Source organism: Nakaseomyces bracarensis, assembly GCF_045282275.1.
Source record: "Nakaseomyces bracarensis strain CBM3 chromosome Unknown Scaff6_1, whole genome shotgun sequence".
Taxonomy (NCBI): Eukaryota; Fungi; Ascomycota; class Saccharomycetes; order Saccharomycetales; family Saccharomycetaceae; genus Nakaseomyces; species Nakaseomyces bracarensis.
Genome location: NW_027263967.1, coordinates 537,819 through 554,588, shown reverse-complemented (window position 1 = coordinate 554,588; position 16,770 = coordinate 537,819). Strand labels below are relative to the sequence as shown.

The 16,770-nt window shown below is 36.7% G+C and overlaps 6 protein-coding genes across 6 annotated transcripts; 4 read left to right on the top strand and 2 right to left on the bottom strand.

Moving 5' to 3' along the window:
- Positions 1-264: 264 nt before the first annotated feature.
- Positions 265-1,713, top strand: PRS5 (ribose phosphate diphosphokinase subunit PRS5; the record flags this gene model as incomplete). Its single annotated transcript, XM_071051631.1, has 1 exon — positions 265-1,713. One exon carries the CDS (start codon positions 265-267, stop codon positions 1,711-1,713), a length of 1,449 nt encoding a protein of 482 aa, XP_070907660.1.
- A 264-nt stretch (positions 1,714-1,977) lies between these two features.
- Positions 1,978-3,918, bottom strand: MAM3 (Mam3p; the record flags this gene model as incomplete). Its single annotated transcript, XM_071051630.1, has 1 exon — positions 1,978-3,918. One exon carries the CDS (start codon positions 3,916-3,918, stop codon positions 1,978-1,980), a length of 1,941 nt encoding a protein of 646 aa, XP_070907659.1.
- Positions 3,919-6,729: 2,811 nt separating this feature from the next.
- On the top strand, positions 6,730-8,010 carry GPD2 (glycerol-3-phosphate dehydrogenase (NAD(+)) GPD2; the record flags this gene model as incomplete). Its single annotated transcript, XM_071051629.1, has 1 exon — positions 6,730-8,010. The coding sequence occupies one exon, from the start codon at positions 6,730-6,732 to the stop codon at positions 8,008-8,010; it is 1,281 nt and encodes a 426-aa protein (XP_070907658.1).
- A 1,715-nt stretch (positions 8,011-9,725) lies between these two features.
- Positions 9,726-10,988, top strand: ARG1 (argininosuccinate synthase; the record flags this gene model as incomplete). Its single annotated transcript, XM_071051628.1, has 1 exon — positions 9,726-10,988. One exon carries the CDS (start codon positions 9,726-9,728, stop codon positions 10,986-10,988), a length of 1,263 nt encoding a protein of 420 aa, XP_070907657.1.
- Positions 10,989-12,050: 1,062 nt separating this feature from the next.
- RNJ42_01462 (dipeptidyl-peptidase III) lies at positions 12,051-14,165 on the top strand (the record flags this gene model as incomplete). The annotated part of the gene is made up of 1 exon (XM_071051627.1): positions 12,051-14,165. The coding sequence occupies one exon, from the start codon at positions 12,051-12,053 to the stop codon at positions 14,163-14,165; it is 2,115 nt and encodes a 704-aa protein (XP_070907656.1).
- A 254-nt stretch (positions 14,166-14,419) lies between these two features.
- On the bottom strand, positions 14,420-16,090 carry THI20 (trifunctional hydroxymethylpyrimidine kinase/phosphomethylpyrimidine kinase/thiaminase; the record flags this gene model as incomplete). The annotated part of the gene is made up of 1 exon (XM_071051626.1): positions 14,420-16,090. One exon carries the CDS (start codon positions 16,088-16,090, stop codon positions 14,420-14,422), a length of 1,671 nt encoding a protein of 556 aa, XP_070907655.1.
- Between the last annotated feature and the right edge of the window lie 680 nt (positions 16,091-16,770).

Genomic DNA, 16,770 nt, shown 5'->3' with positions numbered 1-16,770 from the left:
TTTTTTCAAATTTTGCGATGAGCTAGTTATATTAGTATAGAAATGGTTTAATAGTTAGTTTGCTATAAGGTTTACTTTAGTATAGAATTAATCTGTGATCTCAAAGTCTATACAACACACGGGAAAATAACTTTTCAATTAGGAAAGAGGCCATTTCTGGAGGAAAAATCAGTTCTTTTTTTGACCTGTTTTCATTGTAAGCTCGCAATACACCTTCAATAGGATAAACGAAGTAAAATACGGATAGTATAATATAAGAAAGCAATGAGTAACGGTATTGTTATCTTTGGTGGTGATTCGCACCCTGATTTAGTGCAGAAAATTTGTGATAATTTGGATATTGAACCAGCCAAAGTGACACTAGGGAAATTTTCAAATGGTGAAACCAGTATTAGAGTAGGATCTTCTGTTCGTGAGAAGGATGTTTATGTTATCCAGAGTGGTTGTGGACATGTCAATGATAGTTTTATGCAACTTTTGATCTTAATTAGCGCTTGCAAGTCCTCATCTGCTTCAAGAGTCACTGCAGTTATGCCTTATTTCTGCTACTCTAGACAACCCGACATTCCTTTCACTGTAAAAGGTGCTCCTATTATTTCAAACCCAAAGGAGCCACCAAACTCTGACTCTCGTCCAAATACCCCAGCTTTCAAGTTGATGACCCAGAAACCTGGCTCTGAATCGCCTTTTAAGTCACTGGACAATGCGATACGATCAACTATTAACATGGAGAACCCTCAACCAGTTAGAACACCTGCTGTTCCTACCAGTCAGCTCTCCCAGTCTCGTATCCCTATTATTCCAGGTGGTAAAGTACAACCACCAACCGGTTCAAATAACGATGCTGGAGAGATGTTTAATGCTCAGAACGCAGGATACAAGCTTTGGGTGGTTCAAGCTGGTACTTTGATCGCTAATCTGCTGACCGCTGCTGGTGCCGACCATGTCATTACTATGGACTTACACGACCCACAATTCCCAGGGTTCTTCAATATACCTGTGGACAACCTCTACTGTAAACCTATAGTACAGGCTTACATCAAGCACCAAATACCTGATTACAAAGATGCCGTCATTGTTTCCCCTGATGCTGGTGGTGCAAAGAGAGCGACTGCCATTGCTGACGATTTAGAAATGTCATTTGCTCTGATCCACAAGGAGAGAAGATCTCAATTATTGAAGGGCCCTCCAGATGCTTCATTAACTTCTGGTGGTGCACTAAATCTTTCTCCAAAACCATTAGTTGCAAACCTGAACAATGTCTCGATAGCAGGCCCAACCTCTACAGAAATGAGACGTTCGTCTTCTACCACATCCAACACATCAACTGCTTCTAGTGCTTCAACTTCTAAATACATACAAACTACCATGTTAGTTGGTGATGTTAGAGATAAGGTCTGTATCATCATTGATGATTTGGTCGACACCTCATACACTATTAACCGTGCCGCAAAATTATTGAAGGATCAAGGTGCTAAAAAGGTTTATGCTATTATAACACATGGTATCTTCTCTGGTGATGCCTTGACCAGAATTCGTGCCAGTAAAATTGACAAGTTGATCATTTCCAATTCAGTCCCACAAGATAGAACTTTAAGCATATTAGGAAAAGATCGTGTTGATGTTATCGACATTTCTAGAGTCTTCGGTGAGGCTATTAGAAGAATTCACAATGGTGAGTCCATCTCTATGCTTTTTGAACATGGTTGGTAGATAGACTGGATAGACCAATATAACGAACACCTCAAAGATAATCAATGAATTATTAACAACTACAGAAGACCAATTAATATTGTTAGATTCATTATATATTTTTAATTCTCAACCGAGCTGAGTTATCAAAAAAATTTAATTTCTGTATATTATTTTTTAATCATTAGCAAAGTTCTACTAGCAATATTTATAATTTTTTATTTACGGAAGGACAATGCCTGATATTGCATATTTTTAGGAATAATATCATAGTGTTACGTACAGCTATTTTTTAGTCTTCTTCTTCTTCTTTTTTTGTTTCTTCTTCTTACCAGTACTTACTGGAGTAGATGCCCTAGTACTAGATCCGTTAGAAAGTTGAGGATCAAATAATTGCGATGAGGACCCATCCTGCTGTGAAATATCATGCTCTATTTCGTATACACTCTGTTCACGTTCACTCGGATCATCCTCAATAATTGTTTTTGCTACACCTTTAACAGTTATAACAGATTCAACAATACCATTAGCGGTTGATTGATAAGAAGACGAAATCATAACATTTTTTGAAGGATCATCAGTACTGTGATTGTCTTCTGGACTCTGTGTCGTAGTAGAAGAAGTAATTCTAATTGGTTTACCGCTATTCTTAATATAATCAATAGCTTTATGTGATAAGTTTGCATGCTCTTCCAGGAGTTGTTCTTCTTCTTGGGACACTCTCCTTTGACGCGGATGAGGGCTTTCCAAATGTGAATCTTTATTTGATTCGATTGTATTGTTTTTGTTCGAAGGTGATATCAACTCTCCTGATGGTAGTTTTTTAATAGTGACAAATGACTTTTTGATATTTAAAGGGTTAGATGCTAAATTTGAAGGTACTACCAACTGGTGTGCATTGTTACCGTTAACATGAGGTGGTGGTAAGCTTGCAAACCTCTGGTCATTGATAGAGGAATAAGTATTGGTTTTTGAGTTTAAAAGAGGCATACACGAATCCTTACTACTTTCGGTGTATAAATGATGCAAATACGAGGTAATATGTCTTTTACTCAATGGGCCAGGTTGCTCTCTCATGATATGTTGATGTATATCAACAAAGACATCAGACTCATCGACAATTTCTTCACCAATCAACTCTTCTATAACATCTTCTAGGGTGACAACTCCTATGGCACCATTGGAGGATCCCGGTCTCTCGCTAACAATGCACATGTGGGATTTACCTTCTTGGAAATAATTTAGAATATTCAAACACGAAGTATTTGGTGAAGTTTCCGGTAAAGTTGCCAATGGGAAACTGGAGATCGGTAGTCCATCTTCAGGATCATATGAGATAAGAATTCTTACTATCAGCATACCTATGAAGTTCATGGGTTCATTGGGTAGGTAAATAGGGATTCTAGAAAAACCTGAGTTAAATATTTCTTCTACAGTTCTATCGTCAAGAACCTTGTCTGCGCTGAGTGTAAAAACGTTTTCAATGGGAGTCATGATTTCCTTAACCTTCTTGTCCTTAAGATCTAAAACAGCTGAGATAATAGTGACTTCATCTGTGGTCAATCTTTCAACACCCATAGTTTGATGCAAATTAACTAGTGTCTTAAGTCCTGACTTTTTATACACAGTCCCGTGGTCCTCACCCAACAAATGATCTAGTAGCATGGCCACTGGGTATGCCACTGGATACATCAGGTACATTAGAACTAAAACAAATGGTGCGAAAAAAGCACCAACTTCCAATCCGTATTTGACACAAATACTCTGAGGGATAATTTCACCGAAAATGACGATCAGGAAAGTGGACGAGATGACAGCTTGCCAGCCACCATTCATGAACCTATCAAGCACGATAGGCAGAGTCTCATTTGTTATCACATTAGATAGAAGAAGAGTGACAAGAACCCAATGTTTACCACGAGTGATCAACTTCAGCACTTCGCCGGACAGTTTCTTCTCCCTGGGTGTACCCGAAGTATTGATAACTTTCAAGTATATTTCATCCTGTCCCATCAACCCCAACGTTAACCCTGCAAAGACACCACCAAGTAACACTAGTACCATAGAAAACAACCCATAGTATAACATATCATTCGTACTTTGAGGTCCCCCCTCGGCAGAATTCAATACAACATCAGGGTCCCTCTGCACCAACGGCAGTGCTCTTCCATACCGTAACAAGAGCGGGAGATACCTTAGCACCGAGTATACAGCCGAATTGACCATTCAAAAATAAAGAGTTTATACTATTATGTATTTCTTGTTTTTAAAGCTTTATAAGATAATAACTTTCTCTTTTCAAAGGGGAAAAAGACACAAAATAAACCTTCCTAATATATACTTTTAAACCGATACATAAGAAAGGATTACTCTCAAGATATGATAACTTAAATATTACTCTACAATCATTGTAATTATATTTATTAATCTAACTTCACCTGCGCACGTCTAACTTCACCTTGCGCACGTCTAAACATCACCTGCGCACAAGAAGTACGCTCGGGTGTTCCGATTACTGGCCTTCCTTCCTTTCTTTTTTTTTTTTATTATTATTTTATACTTACTGGTGAAGCGAAAATTTTATTTATTTTTTAAGGGTTCCCTTTTTAAATTTCTTTTATATAACAATGCAGTGAAGAAAAAAGGGAAAAATGAGGCTCGCACGTGATACACTAGTAAACGGTGAGGATCACATGATAGTTCGTATGCTATACCATCACATGATCAACTAATACAATATGATAAAAGATCCCACGTGATATAAACAACGTACGAAATGAAGCATGTGCACGACAACATACTTGTTGCAAGTTCAACTTTGGAGCGAATATGGAAGGGAGGCGGTGTGGTTATAGCGTGGCTTAAAGTTCTTTTTGTCGAATGCAATAAAAAAGAAAGAAAAATAAAAAAGGGATTGTAAAATCAATTGAAGTTATTAAGTTTTAGAAGGAGGGGATAGTTATAGTAGAGATGCAAGAAAAAGGAGGGGTTAGTGGATAAGAGAGAGAGAGAGAGAGAGTGTGTGTGTGTGTTTGTGTGTTTGTGTGTGAGAGACTCGAGAGACCCGTGTTCACGGTAATCTCGATTTTATTTATTTATTTACTTTTTATTCTCTTCTCTCTCGAATTGAGTCTTAATCCGAGATCTCAAAAGAAATTACCTAATGGTAAAGACAAATACGTAAATAAGGGAAGAAAATTGAGACAGATCAACTTCTTTTTTTATTTTTTGTGTATCTGGTCTTTTGACCCTGTCCGACTTAATGACCTTTATCAGGTATCTTTGAGTCTATCTTGATCTATTTCATGTTAAAGCCAATACCTTCAATAGTCTTTTTGTTTCCAGCAAATGCGAGAAGAAAAATACAACTACAATACCAAAAAAAAAAAAGAAATCGGATATCAAAATCGGATCTCACACCCTTTGTTTCTTTCTTTTTTTTTCTTTCTTTTTGTTACCGTAAATACTTGGTCCGTCCCTTCTAGGAAAAAAAAATTGATAGTTACCCTCCTTCTTTAATACTGTAGCCCCAACGAAAAAAAAAAGCAATACGTCATTTACTCGTCATTCGAGTGTGAGAATGTTGCTCGACGGTTTAATCTTTGACCCTTTCTCTTTATTTCTTTTTTTGAAGATCACTCAAAATACCTATCACCCGGATCAAGGTGGGTAACTTTTGATAAGTAAAAAGAAAGGAAATAAAACCGGTATCTACGATGTGATCTACGTGCCTTTTGTGCAATAAAATCGGTTTATTAGAAAAAAAAGAGTTACCCTCTATCAATCCAAGTTTCTTTCTTTCTTTTTTGTTTTTGAACACCGTTGGCCCAATTCTATATGTCCCTTTCTCTTTCTCATACGGACTCAAGAACCTTAAGAAGGTAAGAAAAAAAGTAACAAATTGCTTTTTTTTTTATGTTATATACCCAATCCCTATAACTCAATTCAACAAGTAGAACTGAGAACTCCACGTATAGCATTCCCTTACTTCACGCTTTCCCTTTATTTTTGTTTTTATATTTGGGTCATCTCTCTTTTATGAGTGTGCTGGACAATGGGCGGGTTAAGGTATAGAAACGGACGCACAATGCAATAGAAAAATAAATTATGCAGTACGCAAACCAGAAATAGAGAATTAGAGGGGGGCAGAGAAAGGTAATACCTTCAATAAGAATTAATAATAGTATATACTAAAGAAAAAAAGAGGGGGGACAAAAAAAAATGAACGACTTAAAGAAAACGGTTTTACGGTTCCCCATGCTCCCGCTCTACGGTAGAGCCAACCGTAGTTCTTCTCGTTAACTCCTCTTCTCTCTCTCTATCCACTCCCTTCTTGCTCTCCCCCCCCTCCTTCGGTAGAGTTCCTTTAGCCGTAGCCCGAGGACCAATAAAAAATAGGACAAATAAAGGGACTTTTTAATATTTTTTAAAGAGGACAAAATAGGACAGAGAAGACCCTGTACTAACAATTAAAGGGTCTTTAATGATGTTAGTAATTCTGTTTCGATTCATTGATCTGCTTCTCTGCATTCTTTTGACTCTAATTTTTAATACATGGGGGTCAAAAGATAGTATTAGACTATATTGAATAACAAGGTCAAAAAATATGGCTCTTAAGAGATTGAAATGACGATTGGTTTTGATAAAACAAAGACTAGCAAAGAGAGAGATAGAGACAATTGTAATACCTTATTATCATGCCTTTCCTCTCCCCTCTTCCCAACATTCATAGGGAGGGATTAATTAAAAAAAAAAAGAAGAGGACTAAATAGTAAGTACTACAATAGAAATATATTTTAGAGATTGAATTTTTAAAGGAAGATATAGTGAAAAGAAACCCAAAAAAAAGAAACTAAAAAAAATTTGTGGGAAGGAAAAGGGTAGAAAATTAAGAACTAAAAATTATAAATAAAATTATAAGGGAATAAAATAGAAAACAAAAAAAAAAAGATATATAAGTAACTTGTATTCTCCCTTATTTTGTGATTTCGTAATTTTCTTTTCCCTTTTGATATATATATTTCTTGTATATTATAAATGTTTAAACTTCTTTCACCTTTAAGAATAATCAAACCAAAAAATACTTATCGATTAGTCTCGGGATTCTGTACTAGACCTAAGCCTAACGAATACTTATATTATAAACTAAACTACCACAAAAAAAACAAAATGGAAGGTGCTCCAATTAAGAGATCAAGTTCTGCTGTCTCCCTTGTCGAACTAGAGAGAGAACCATTCAAGGTTACTGTCATTGGTTCTGGTAACTGGGGTACTACTATCGCTAAGGTTGTTGCTGAAAACACCGCCGCTAACACCTCTGTCTTCCAAGAAAGAGTTGACATGTGGGTCTTCGACGAAGATATCGATGGTACTAAGCTAACCGAAATCATCAACACCAAGCACCAAAACGTTAAGTATTTGCCAGACATTGATTTGCCAACTAACTTGGTCGCTAACCCAGACCTTTTGAAGTCCGTCGAAGGTGCTGATATCCTAGTCTTCAACATTCCACATCAATTCTTGCCAAGAATTGTCTCTCAGCTAAAGGGTCACGTCGAACCACATGTCAGAGCTATCTCTTGTCTAAAGGGTTTCGAAGTTGGTAAGAAGGGTGTCCAATTGCTAAGTACTTTTATCACTGAAGAATTGGGTATCGAATGTGGTGCTTTGTCCGGTGCTAACTTGGCTCCAGAAGTCGCCAAGGAACATTGGTCCGAAACCACCGTCGCTTACCACATTCCAAAGGACTACCAAGGTGACGGTATGGATGTTGACCACAAGGTCTTGAAGCTTCTATTCCACAGACCATACTTCCACGTCAGTGTTATTGATGATGTCGCTGGTATCTCCATCGCTGGTGCTCTAAAGAACGTCGTTGCCCTTGGTTGTGGTTTCGTCGAAGGTCTAGGTTGGGGTAACAACGCCGCCGCCGCCATCCAAAGAGTTGGTCTAGGTGAAATCATCAAGTTCGGTCAAATGTTCTTCCCAGAATCTAGAGTTGAAACTTACTACCAAGAGTCTGCCGGTGTTGCTGACTTGATTACCACTTGTTCTGGTGGTAGAAATGTCAGAGTTGCTAAGCACATGGCTAAGACCGGTGCCTCCGCTGAGGACTCCGAAAAGGAACTATTGAACGGTCAATCCGCTCAAGGTGTTATCACCTGTAAGGAAGTCCACGAATGGTTGCAAACCTGTGAGATGTCCGAAGAGTTCCCATTATTCGAAGCCGTCTACAAGATTATCTACGAAAACGTTCCAATGAAGAAGTTGCCAGAGATGATCGAAGAATTGGACGACATCGTTGTTGCTGGTCAATAAACTCGCTAAAAAAAGTGAAATAAGAATAAGAGAACTATCGTCATTTTTTTTATCATAAAAGAGTTGGAAGGATAATAGATCATTTTCTCCTTTCGCCTCTTATACAGACGAGAGCGGAAAAATCCTCAAATTTTTACTTTCTCTCAACTGCTAATATTTTTTATTCTTATTTTTCCATCCATTAACAAGATTTTTTGTCATAAGCGCATATGGTACGCATTATTCTAAATTTTTTTCTTTCTGTTATCCTAATCTAATATACTATAATTTTTCTACAAAATCATCTTACAATACAATGGTAACTTTGAAATTTGTAGAGAATAACTTTAGATTAGGATATTATATTTTTAACAATATCCTTATATTTTTACATACTTGTATACTTAAATCATTATGAAATAAAAAAATTTCTATTAGAGTTTAACTTATTTTTTAAAAAAGCAAGTATATGCAGCTTATGGTCCGTATATGGAGGAGCCTCACTTGTAATATCGTTATCAATGACAGATATATACTTTATATACCAATGGTTAAATTAGATATGTGGCCAAAGAATGTGAAAATCATAACATATTTGTATACAGAGAGACCTAATGATTTCTACACCATTTGGTTATAAAATTACACACCAATTCAATAATTACTTATCACTTCCATTTTAGTACAGTTAACTCATATACCAACTTGACTAATATCATAACTATGATTTAAACTTGTTCCCACAACCTTCAGGAATAAGAAATATCAGTTCTATAAATGGAAGGTAGAGCCGAAGCTTATTTAATCATAGTATACATCCTACCCGCATAACGAAACTTTTGAACAATAAGTTTTGGACACATTGAGTGTATGAGCATTGTGCTTACCGATTTCTCACCCGGATATTGTATAATAACCCAAATCTAAAGAATGAAAAAAATAAAAACGTAAAAACATGCATTTCTATAAGCTGCTACAACTGTACTAACAATAGTCGATCACCGCACAACCCAGTTTCCCGCCCACTTCGCTGATAGCTTCCTTATAGCTTTCTCTACAGAATTTATTTTTACCATAGAGGTCGAACTGGAAAATCCTCCATATACTTCCATTTTTATGTCTTCGCCTATCCAGTAGCATAATTAAATGGTCATAATACATCACAAACGGAAAGATGAACCGTGTTTGGAAATAGTACGCGAGAAGTAAGCTGAAAGTACCTTCCTTTTTTTTTTTTTTTTTTTTCCTTCAGTGCTCCGAAGCAAGGAGCAAGCGATGGGTCGCTAGAAACTGCCGTTAACATTTAGCCAAAAAAGAAAGCATCTGACTAATTTTTTTGGCCATCCTTTAGTGGAAAGTTTTTTTTATTCGGGAATACCACCTAGAAAATTCTCTGGAATTGAAGTCAGTCTCATAGTTTAAGTTTTTGTTTTCGGAAGGTACAAGAGATAAGGCAGCTGGTTATCGCGAATATGTTCAAAAATGGCAGTTACAGACGAGATAGTAATCATAGTCTGTAAAAGTGAGTTCCATCAAATAAAAAGCATTGCCAAAAAATTATATATATAAACGCAAGATTATTTCAATAAGTTCTCAGGTTTTCATTTATTATTCTTCTTAATCAATATACAAAAGAACAACAATCATTTAAGGTAATAAAAAAACCAATTGATACATACTACTGCCTGTAAAAGATAATTTCAGCTTACACACACACACACACTAATATATTAAAAATGTCTAAAGGAAAAGTTTGTTTGGCTTACTCTGGTGGTCTAGATACCTCTATCATTCTAGCTTGGTTACTGGAACAAGGCTATGAAGTTGTTGCTTTCATGGCTAACATTGGTCAAGAAGAAGACTTCGATGCTGCAAGAGAAAAGGCTTTGAAAATTGGTGCTACTAAGGTAGTCATTTCTGATGTTCGTGAGGAGTTTGTTAAGGACATTATCTTCCCAGCTGTTCAAGTTAACGCTGTATATGAGGATGTCTATCTTCTAGGTACTTCTCTAGCTAGACCAGTCATTGCAAAGGCCCAAATTGATGTCGCTGAGCAAGAAGGTTGTTTTGCTGTCTCTCATGGCTGTACTGGTAAGGGTAATGACCAAATTAGATTTGAATTGGGTTTCTATGCTCTAAAACCAGACGTTGAGGTGATCGCTCCATGGAGATTGCCTGAATTCTTCAACAGATTTGCTGGTAGAAAGGATCTTTTGGATTACGCTGCTGAAAAGGGCATTCCAGTTACTCAAACTAAGGCAAAGCCATGGTCCACTGATGAAAACATGGCTCACATTTCTTATGAAGCTGGTATTCTAGAAGATCCTGATACCACTCCACCAAAGGATATGTGGAAGTTGATTACTGACCCTACTGATGCCCCAGATACCCCACAAGAATTGACATTGGACTTTGAGAAGGGTCTTCCTGTTAAATTGACTTACAAGGACAATGCCACTGGTAAGACACAAGAAGTGACGGATCCATTGGAATTGGCTCTTACTGTATCCAACCTTGGTAGAGCTAACGGTGTTGGGAGAATCGATATCGTTGAAAACCGTTACATTAACCTAAAGTCTAGAGGTTGTTACGAGCAAGCTCTTTTGACTGTCTTGAGAAAGGCCCATGTCGACTTGGAAGGTTTAGTACTAGATAAGGAAGTCCGTCACTTGAGAGATCAATTCGTTACTCCAACATACTCTAAGCTCCTATACAATGGTTCTTACTTCACCCCAGAATGTGAATATATCAGATCTATGATTGAACCTTCCCAAAAGACAGTCAACGGTACTGTTAGACTAGCACTATACAAGGGTAATGTGGTGGTCTTAGGTAGATTCTCCAAGACAGAGAGCTTGTATGACGCTACCGAGTCATCTATGGACGAGTTAACCGGTTTCTTGCCAACAGACACCACTGGTTTCATCGCCATTCAAGCTATCAGAGTTAAGAAATACGGTGAAGCTAAGAAGGCTAACAACGAAAAACTAACCTTATAAAAAGAAAAATAAAATAAAAAGCAGTTGAACTGCTGCAGAAATAGATCTATCGTTTTATTTTTATTTTCATTTTTCTACCACTCACATTTCACTCACATTTTTAGCATTTTATTTTCTACATAAAATATTGTACATAATATAATTAACATAATAAGAAATAAAAAAAATTTAATATTAAGATATTCTCTACCCCCCCCCCCACCACACAACACAACCTTTTAAGTAGATATGACAATGGTACCTTTTTTTGTTACAATAAAATTTCTTTTTTCAAATGTTTGCATATAATTTCTATTTATAAAAACGTTTGAAGATTTTCAATGCAGGCTTTTGCCTGTTCCTGATACTCAGGAAACTTTTCTGAAACCCAATAGTCCTTGTATCGTAGTGCAAATATCTGCTTATCTTTACGAAAGCCTAATACAACATATCAAATCAACTGATCTTTGGTTTACAACATAAAAAAAAGCTTATATTGTATAAGGATTTCCATCTTCTGCCTCTTCATCTCTGACCCCACCTCTCCCCCCCCAGAAATACCCAATACAGAAATCACCTATTGCCCTCGACAAAAATTCACATGATCATCTATTTTTCAAGGGTCTCCTGCGAAGAAATAGTGGGTAATCGAAACAAACGAAGAAAACATCAACAAACAAAAAAAATGACAGCCAGATGACGTATTTGCCATCATTCTTTTGTGTCAATTTCCTATTCTTTTCTTTCTTTTTTTTGTTTTAATGAGAGATTCGCCGCAGGCTTGCTTTCTATGCATTTTTGATTAACTTCTATGCATTTGTTCTTCACATTGCAAAGGGTCCAAAATAAATTACTTATTTAAATAATGTAATTAACATGAAAAAAAAAAAAATAGTAATATGGAAATTATTACTTTTTACTTTCTTCCTTCTATAGTAGTTAGAACCATTCTAATTACTATAAGGTATATAAAGAGAGATTATATATATAGATTCAACACCATTTTTTTTTCCATACTATTATATTCAATAGCTTACAAAAGGTATTATCGAACTTAAGAAAAACAGGACTATAACTCAAATAATGTCTTACCAAGCAGACCACGATGCTCCAGTGTCTATGCTGTCCTTAAAGGAGAAATACTTCCCACAATTAACTGAAAAAGAGGCTAAATATGCTCATTTTATGTCTAAGGCATCTCATGCTGGTACTAGAGTTGTCCTGAGACAGGTGTCTCACGAGAGTGAGTGTATTTTCGATCTGGTGCTGACTATTCATCACAGTCTTCGCGGTACTTACGATACTATCGCCTTGGCTCCTACCGAAATTCAATACTATCTGGAATATGTCTCTCAGTTTTTGAACAACCTCGGAAATTTTAAGTCATTTGGAGATGTGAAGTTTGTGCCCCGTTGCAAAATCGACTCTTTCAAAGCAATTGCTGATGTAGCTTCAATCGACTTAGAGCAACCAATTGAAAGCCTAAATCCAAATGGCTATCCTAATGTAGTTTTGCCATACAGGACTATTGCAGAATTGATCGAACAAGGTGTTTATTATGTCGATGAACAAAGTTCTTTGCTAGGGTACACAGCTGATGGGTATACTTCATCATATTACTTAGGGGAAGGTATCAGTCTTGATGACATGAAGCTTTTGAAAGAACAAGTATTCGCTGCTTACGGTATCCTACCTGAAAACACAAGAATTTATAAGAAGTCCAAGAATGAGTTCATTATTCTTGTCTCCTCTTATGAAACCGAAAATACACTGGATTACTATCCAAAGGAACCATTTACTCTTACTGATGGTAGTTCTGTTGAATTTAAATTTGGTGATCACACTAGAGAAATGAAAAAAATTGCCCACTATTTGGAAGAGGCAAAGAAATACGCTGCAAATGAGACCCAGATGAAAATGCTTGACGAGTATGTTAAACATTTCTTAAGTGGGTCTTCACAAGCACATAAGGAGGCCCAGAAGTACTGGGTTAAAGATATATCTCCCGTTATTGAAACCAATATTGGGTTTATAGAGACATACCGAGAACCTTCTGGAATCATTGGTGAATATGAGTCCTTGGTCGCTATCCAAAATAAAGAAAGGACAAAAAAATTTGCAGAAATGGTTTCAAGAGCTGAAGAGTTTATTTCCAAACTACCTTGGTCATTAGAATACGAAAAACCTAAGTTCAACCCTCCTGATTTTACCTCACTTGAAGTACTGACATTTACTGGTTCTGGTATTCCAGCTGGTATTAATATTCCAAACTATGATGATGTTAGATTGAATATTGGTTTTAAAAATGTCTCCCTGGGGAACATATTAAGCGCCTCTGCAAAGGCATCTGCTAAGCATCCACCCACATTTATCTTACCAGAAGACCGTCCATTATTTGAAAAATATCAAAGTGAATCCTTTGAAGTTCAGGTTGGTATCCATGAATTATTAGGCCATGGATCGGGTAAACTATTAAGTGAGACTAAGGATGGTTTCAACTTCGACAAAACGAATCCTCCACTAGGTCTTGACGGGAAGCCAGTAACAACTTACTATAAGCTTGGAGAAACTTGGGGTTCTAAATTTGGACAACTTGCAGGCGCTTTCGAAGAATGTCGTGCTGAGGTAATTGCTATGTATTTGATTACCGACAGGAAATTGTTATCAATTTTCGGTTTCACAGAAAAGGAAGACCAGGATTCTATCATATACGCGGGTTTCTTACAAATGGCGCGTGCAGGTTTATTGGCATTGGAATTCTGGGATCCTAAGACTAAAAAATGGGGTCAACCACATATGCAGGCCAGATTTTCGATTATGAAAACTTTCCTTAATCACAGTTCTGATACAAACTTCCTACAAATTGTGTTTGATGAAAAGAAACCTAATGATCTGCACATAAAAATGAACAAGGATTTAATAGAAACTGTTGGCCATGAGTGCATTAAGGACTACTTACATCATCTACACATCTACAAATGTTCCGCTGATGTCGAGAAAGGTAGCGCTTATTTTGTCGAGAGATCAACTGTAAGCGATGATCTAGCAAAACTAAGAGATACAGTTGTAGCTAAGAGATTACCTAGACGCCAATTTATCCAAGCTAATTCTGAGATAATCGATGGCAATGTTGTTCTACACGAATACGAAGAAACTCCAATGGGTATGATCCATTCATTTATTGAAAGAGAAGTATGATCTACATAAACATAGATAACGGTTACTACTTAACACATCCCTTTCAAAATATGGGATCTCTATTAGATAATTTCTCAAATCCTATAGATATATGTTCATATTATTTATAAGATTAAAATGAAAACAATGTTGGTGGCCAATTGAAATTAAAAAGCATCACATTAATTGAAGCTTCTCTGTAAATATTTATTGAATAAATAGATTTGCATGACAATATATGATTATCTACAAATTTTCCTTGTCTTTCTATAAAATTATTGTGAATATTCTAGAGCGGCTGTCCAGAAGTTCGTTTCCAATTCACAAACATCAGCAAAGATCTTGACCAGTGTTTGAAGTTCATTAGGTGGATACGTTTTAGCAATATTATTTAAAAGGATAACACCTTTGGCCATTGCATCATGGTATCTTTCAGAAAGATATGTGTCACACCAGTCACGACAAACACTGTCTTCATCACAAGTTATCTCATCCTTAATATTAAGCAGCGCATGTCCATATCCCATCAAACATGGACTTAGTGCTAGAACAAGTTCTTGCCAATTACCGTTTCTTGCTACATCATTAAAATACCTGGAATATGCTTTTAGTGCTGGTCCTCTTTGAATATTTTCAAAGTAGTCTTGACCTACTACGCCGAAATCCTTTCTCAAACGTCTTTCATGCTCAGACATCTCATGCCTAACACTTCCTACAATTAATAATTCACTTTCAATATCCTCCAATGTTGGGGACTTGCTTGCCGCAATACAATGTACTCTAGCATAATCAATCAAATAAGAATAATCCTGTTCAATGAAAAACTGCAATTTTTTCAAATCGATTGTACCTTTGGCAACCTCAAGCACAAATGGATGCTTGGTGTAGGAATCCCAATGTGGTTTGACTACAGGATGACTTATTAGATATGAAAAGAAATCATTACCTATTTTAATTTCCTTAGAAGTTGACTTCTCATATTCATCTAAAACTTGGTGAGCAGAAAAACATTCATCAGATATCATTCTATCTAGAGGAATATTTATCGCATAAACATGATTAATTGGACCATTAGTGGTGACATGCTTTTTCGTAACTGTACAGCCAATAGAAACTGCATTTTGGACATATTCTACCCCACCATATACAGCTTGTTGTAATGAGTAACCATGGGCTAAATTAGAGGCAATAGAAGAAGCCAAAGTACAGCCTGTACCATGGGTATGACTCGTTGGGACGTAGTTTCCTTTATAAACGAAATATTTGGATTCACCTCTCATGAACAGCACATCTGTAATGTATTTTTTGTTCTCATCAGCCCAAGGTATATGTCCTCCCTTAACTAGAATATTCTTTGAATTAGTAACCTTTGCAACCTCCAAAGCTAGTTGCAGCATATCTTCATGGCTTTTGACTTCCATTTCTTTCCCTATCAATTTAAAACATTCAGGGACGTTTGGAGTCAGTAGATCAGCTAACGGAGTCAGTTTTTTAGTCATCACATCAACAATGCCACCAGAAGACAGACTAGAGCCTGATGTTGCTACTAAAACTGGGTCAACTACCAATTTGGGTCTGTTGTCACCCAGGGAGTTTAGCTTATCGGCCAATATTTCAGCGGCATCAACGGTTAACATACCAGTTTTTATCACGTCACATCTCATGTCCTGCAAATTAACATCCAATATGTCCCTGACCACCTCTCTAGGAGTAGGATGAACAGAGAACACCTTAGTCGGGGTCTGTATGGTCAATGCACTGGCACAAGTCATCGCATAGCACCTGTGAGCTGTGATCGTCTTCACATCAGCCTCAATACCAGCACCACCACTAGAATCCGAGCCAGCAACTGTCAGCACAACAGGCAAATTCTCATCACTAGCCAATCGCAAATATGGAGGTGGTGTGTTGATTTGAACAGCCTCTCTACTTGTATCACTAGTCATTATTGTTTTATCTATATACTTTATCGTAACTCAAAGGTTTTTTGCTATAAAATGAAAAAAAGAAAATACTTAAGAATTATAATACGTCAAGAGTATTAATCAACCCCCCCATCACTATTTATACCTCTAAAACCTTACAACCATTCCATAAGCAACGGTGAGAACAATAACAATCAACTAAACTCCGTTCTCAATGCAGTTTCACCTATATCATTCACTATGCTTTGTTGCAGTTACAAGAGCACCTAGCTTTCCTCCCATTATTTCAATGGACAAAAAAGTAAAGGTTGCCCAAAAACAATAATGATGCATCTTCTCTCTTTCACATATTATTCACTAACAGGATTAGGCCTGACATTCAGTTATCAATTTTTATTTTTCACGGATGATTCAACCTCGCCGAAACTGAAGATGGGGACACCACGCTACGGGCTGGGAGAGTGGGATGAACCGAGTGTTGACACTGTCACGTGTCTCAGTTATTAATAGAAACAGCAATGCAGTTAGGTGCTGTAGTTGCTATTACGCATGCGTTGGCTCGAACTCGATGATTTAATGGGGATTAGACAAGTATTCGAGAATTTAGTAATTCTATATAGGGAAGACTGTTCCATCGACGTGTTTCAGCAAATCAAAATAACAACAACAAAAACAAAGAAATGAAATAACTAATCATGATT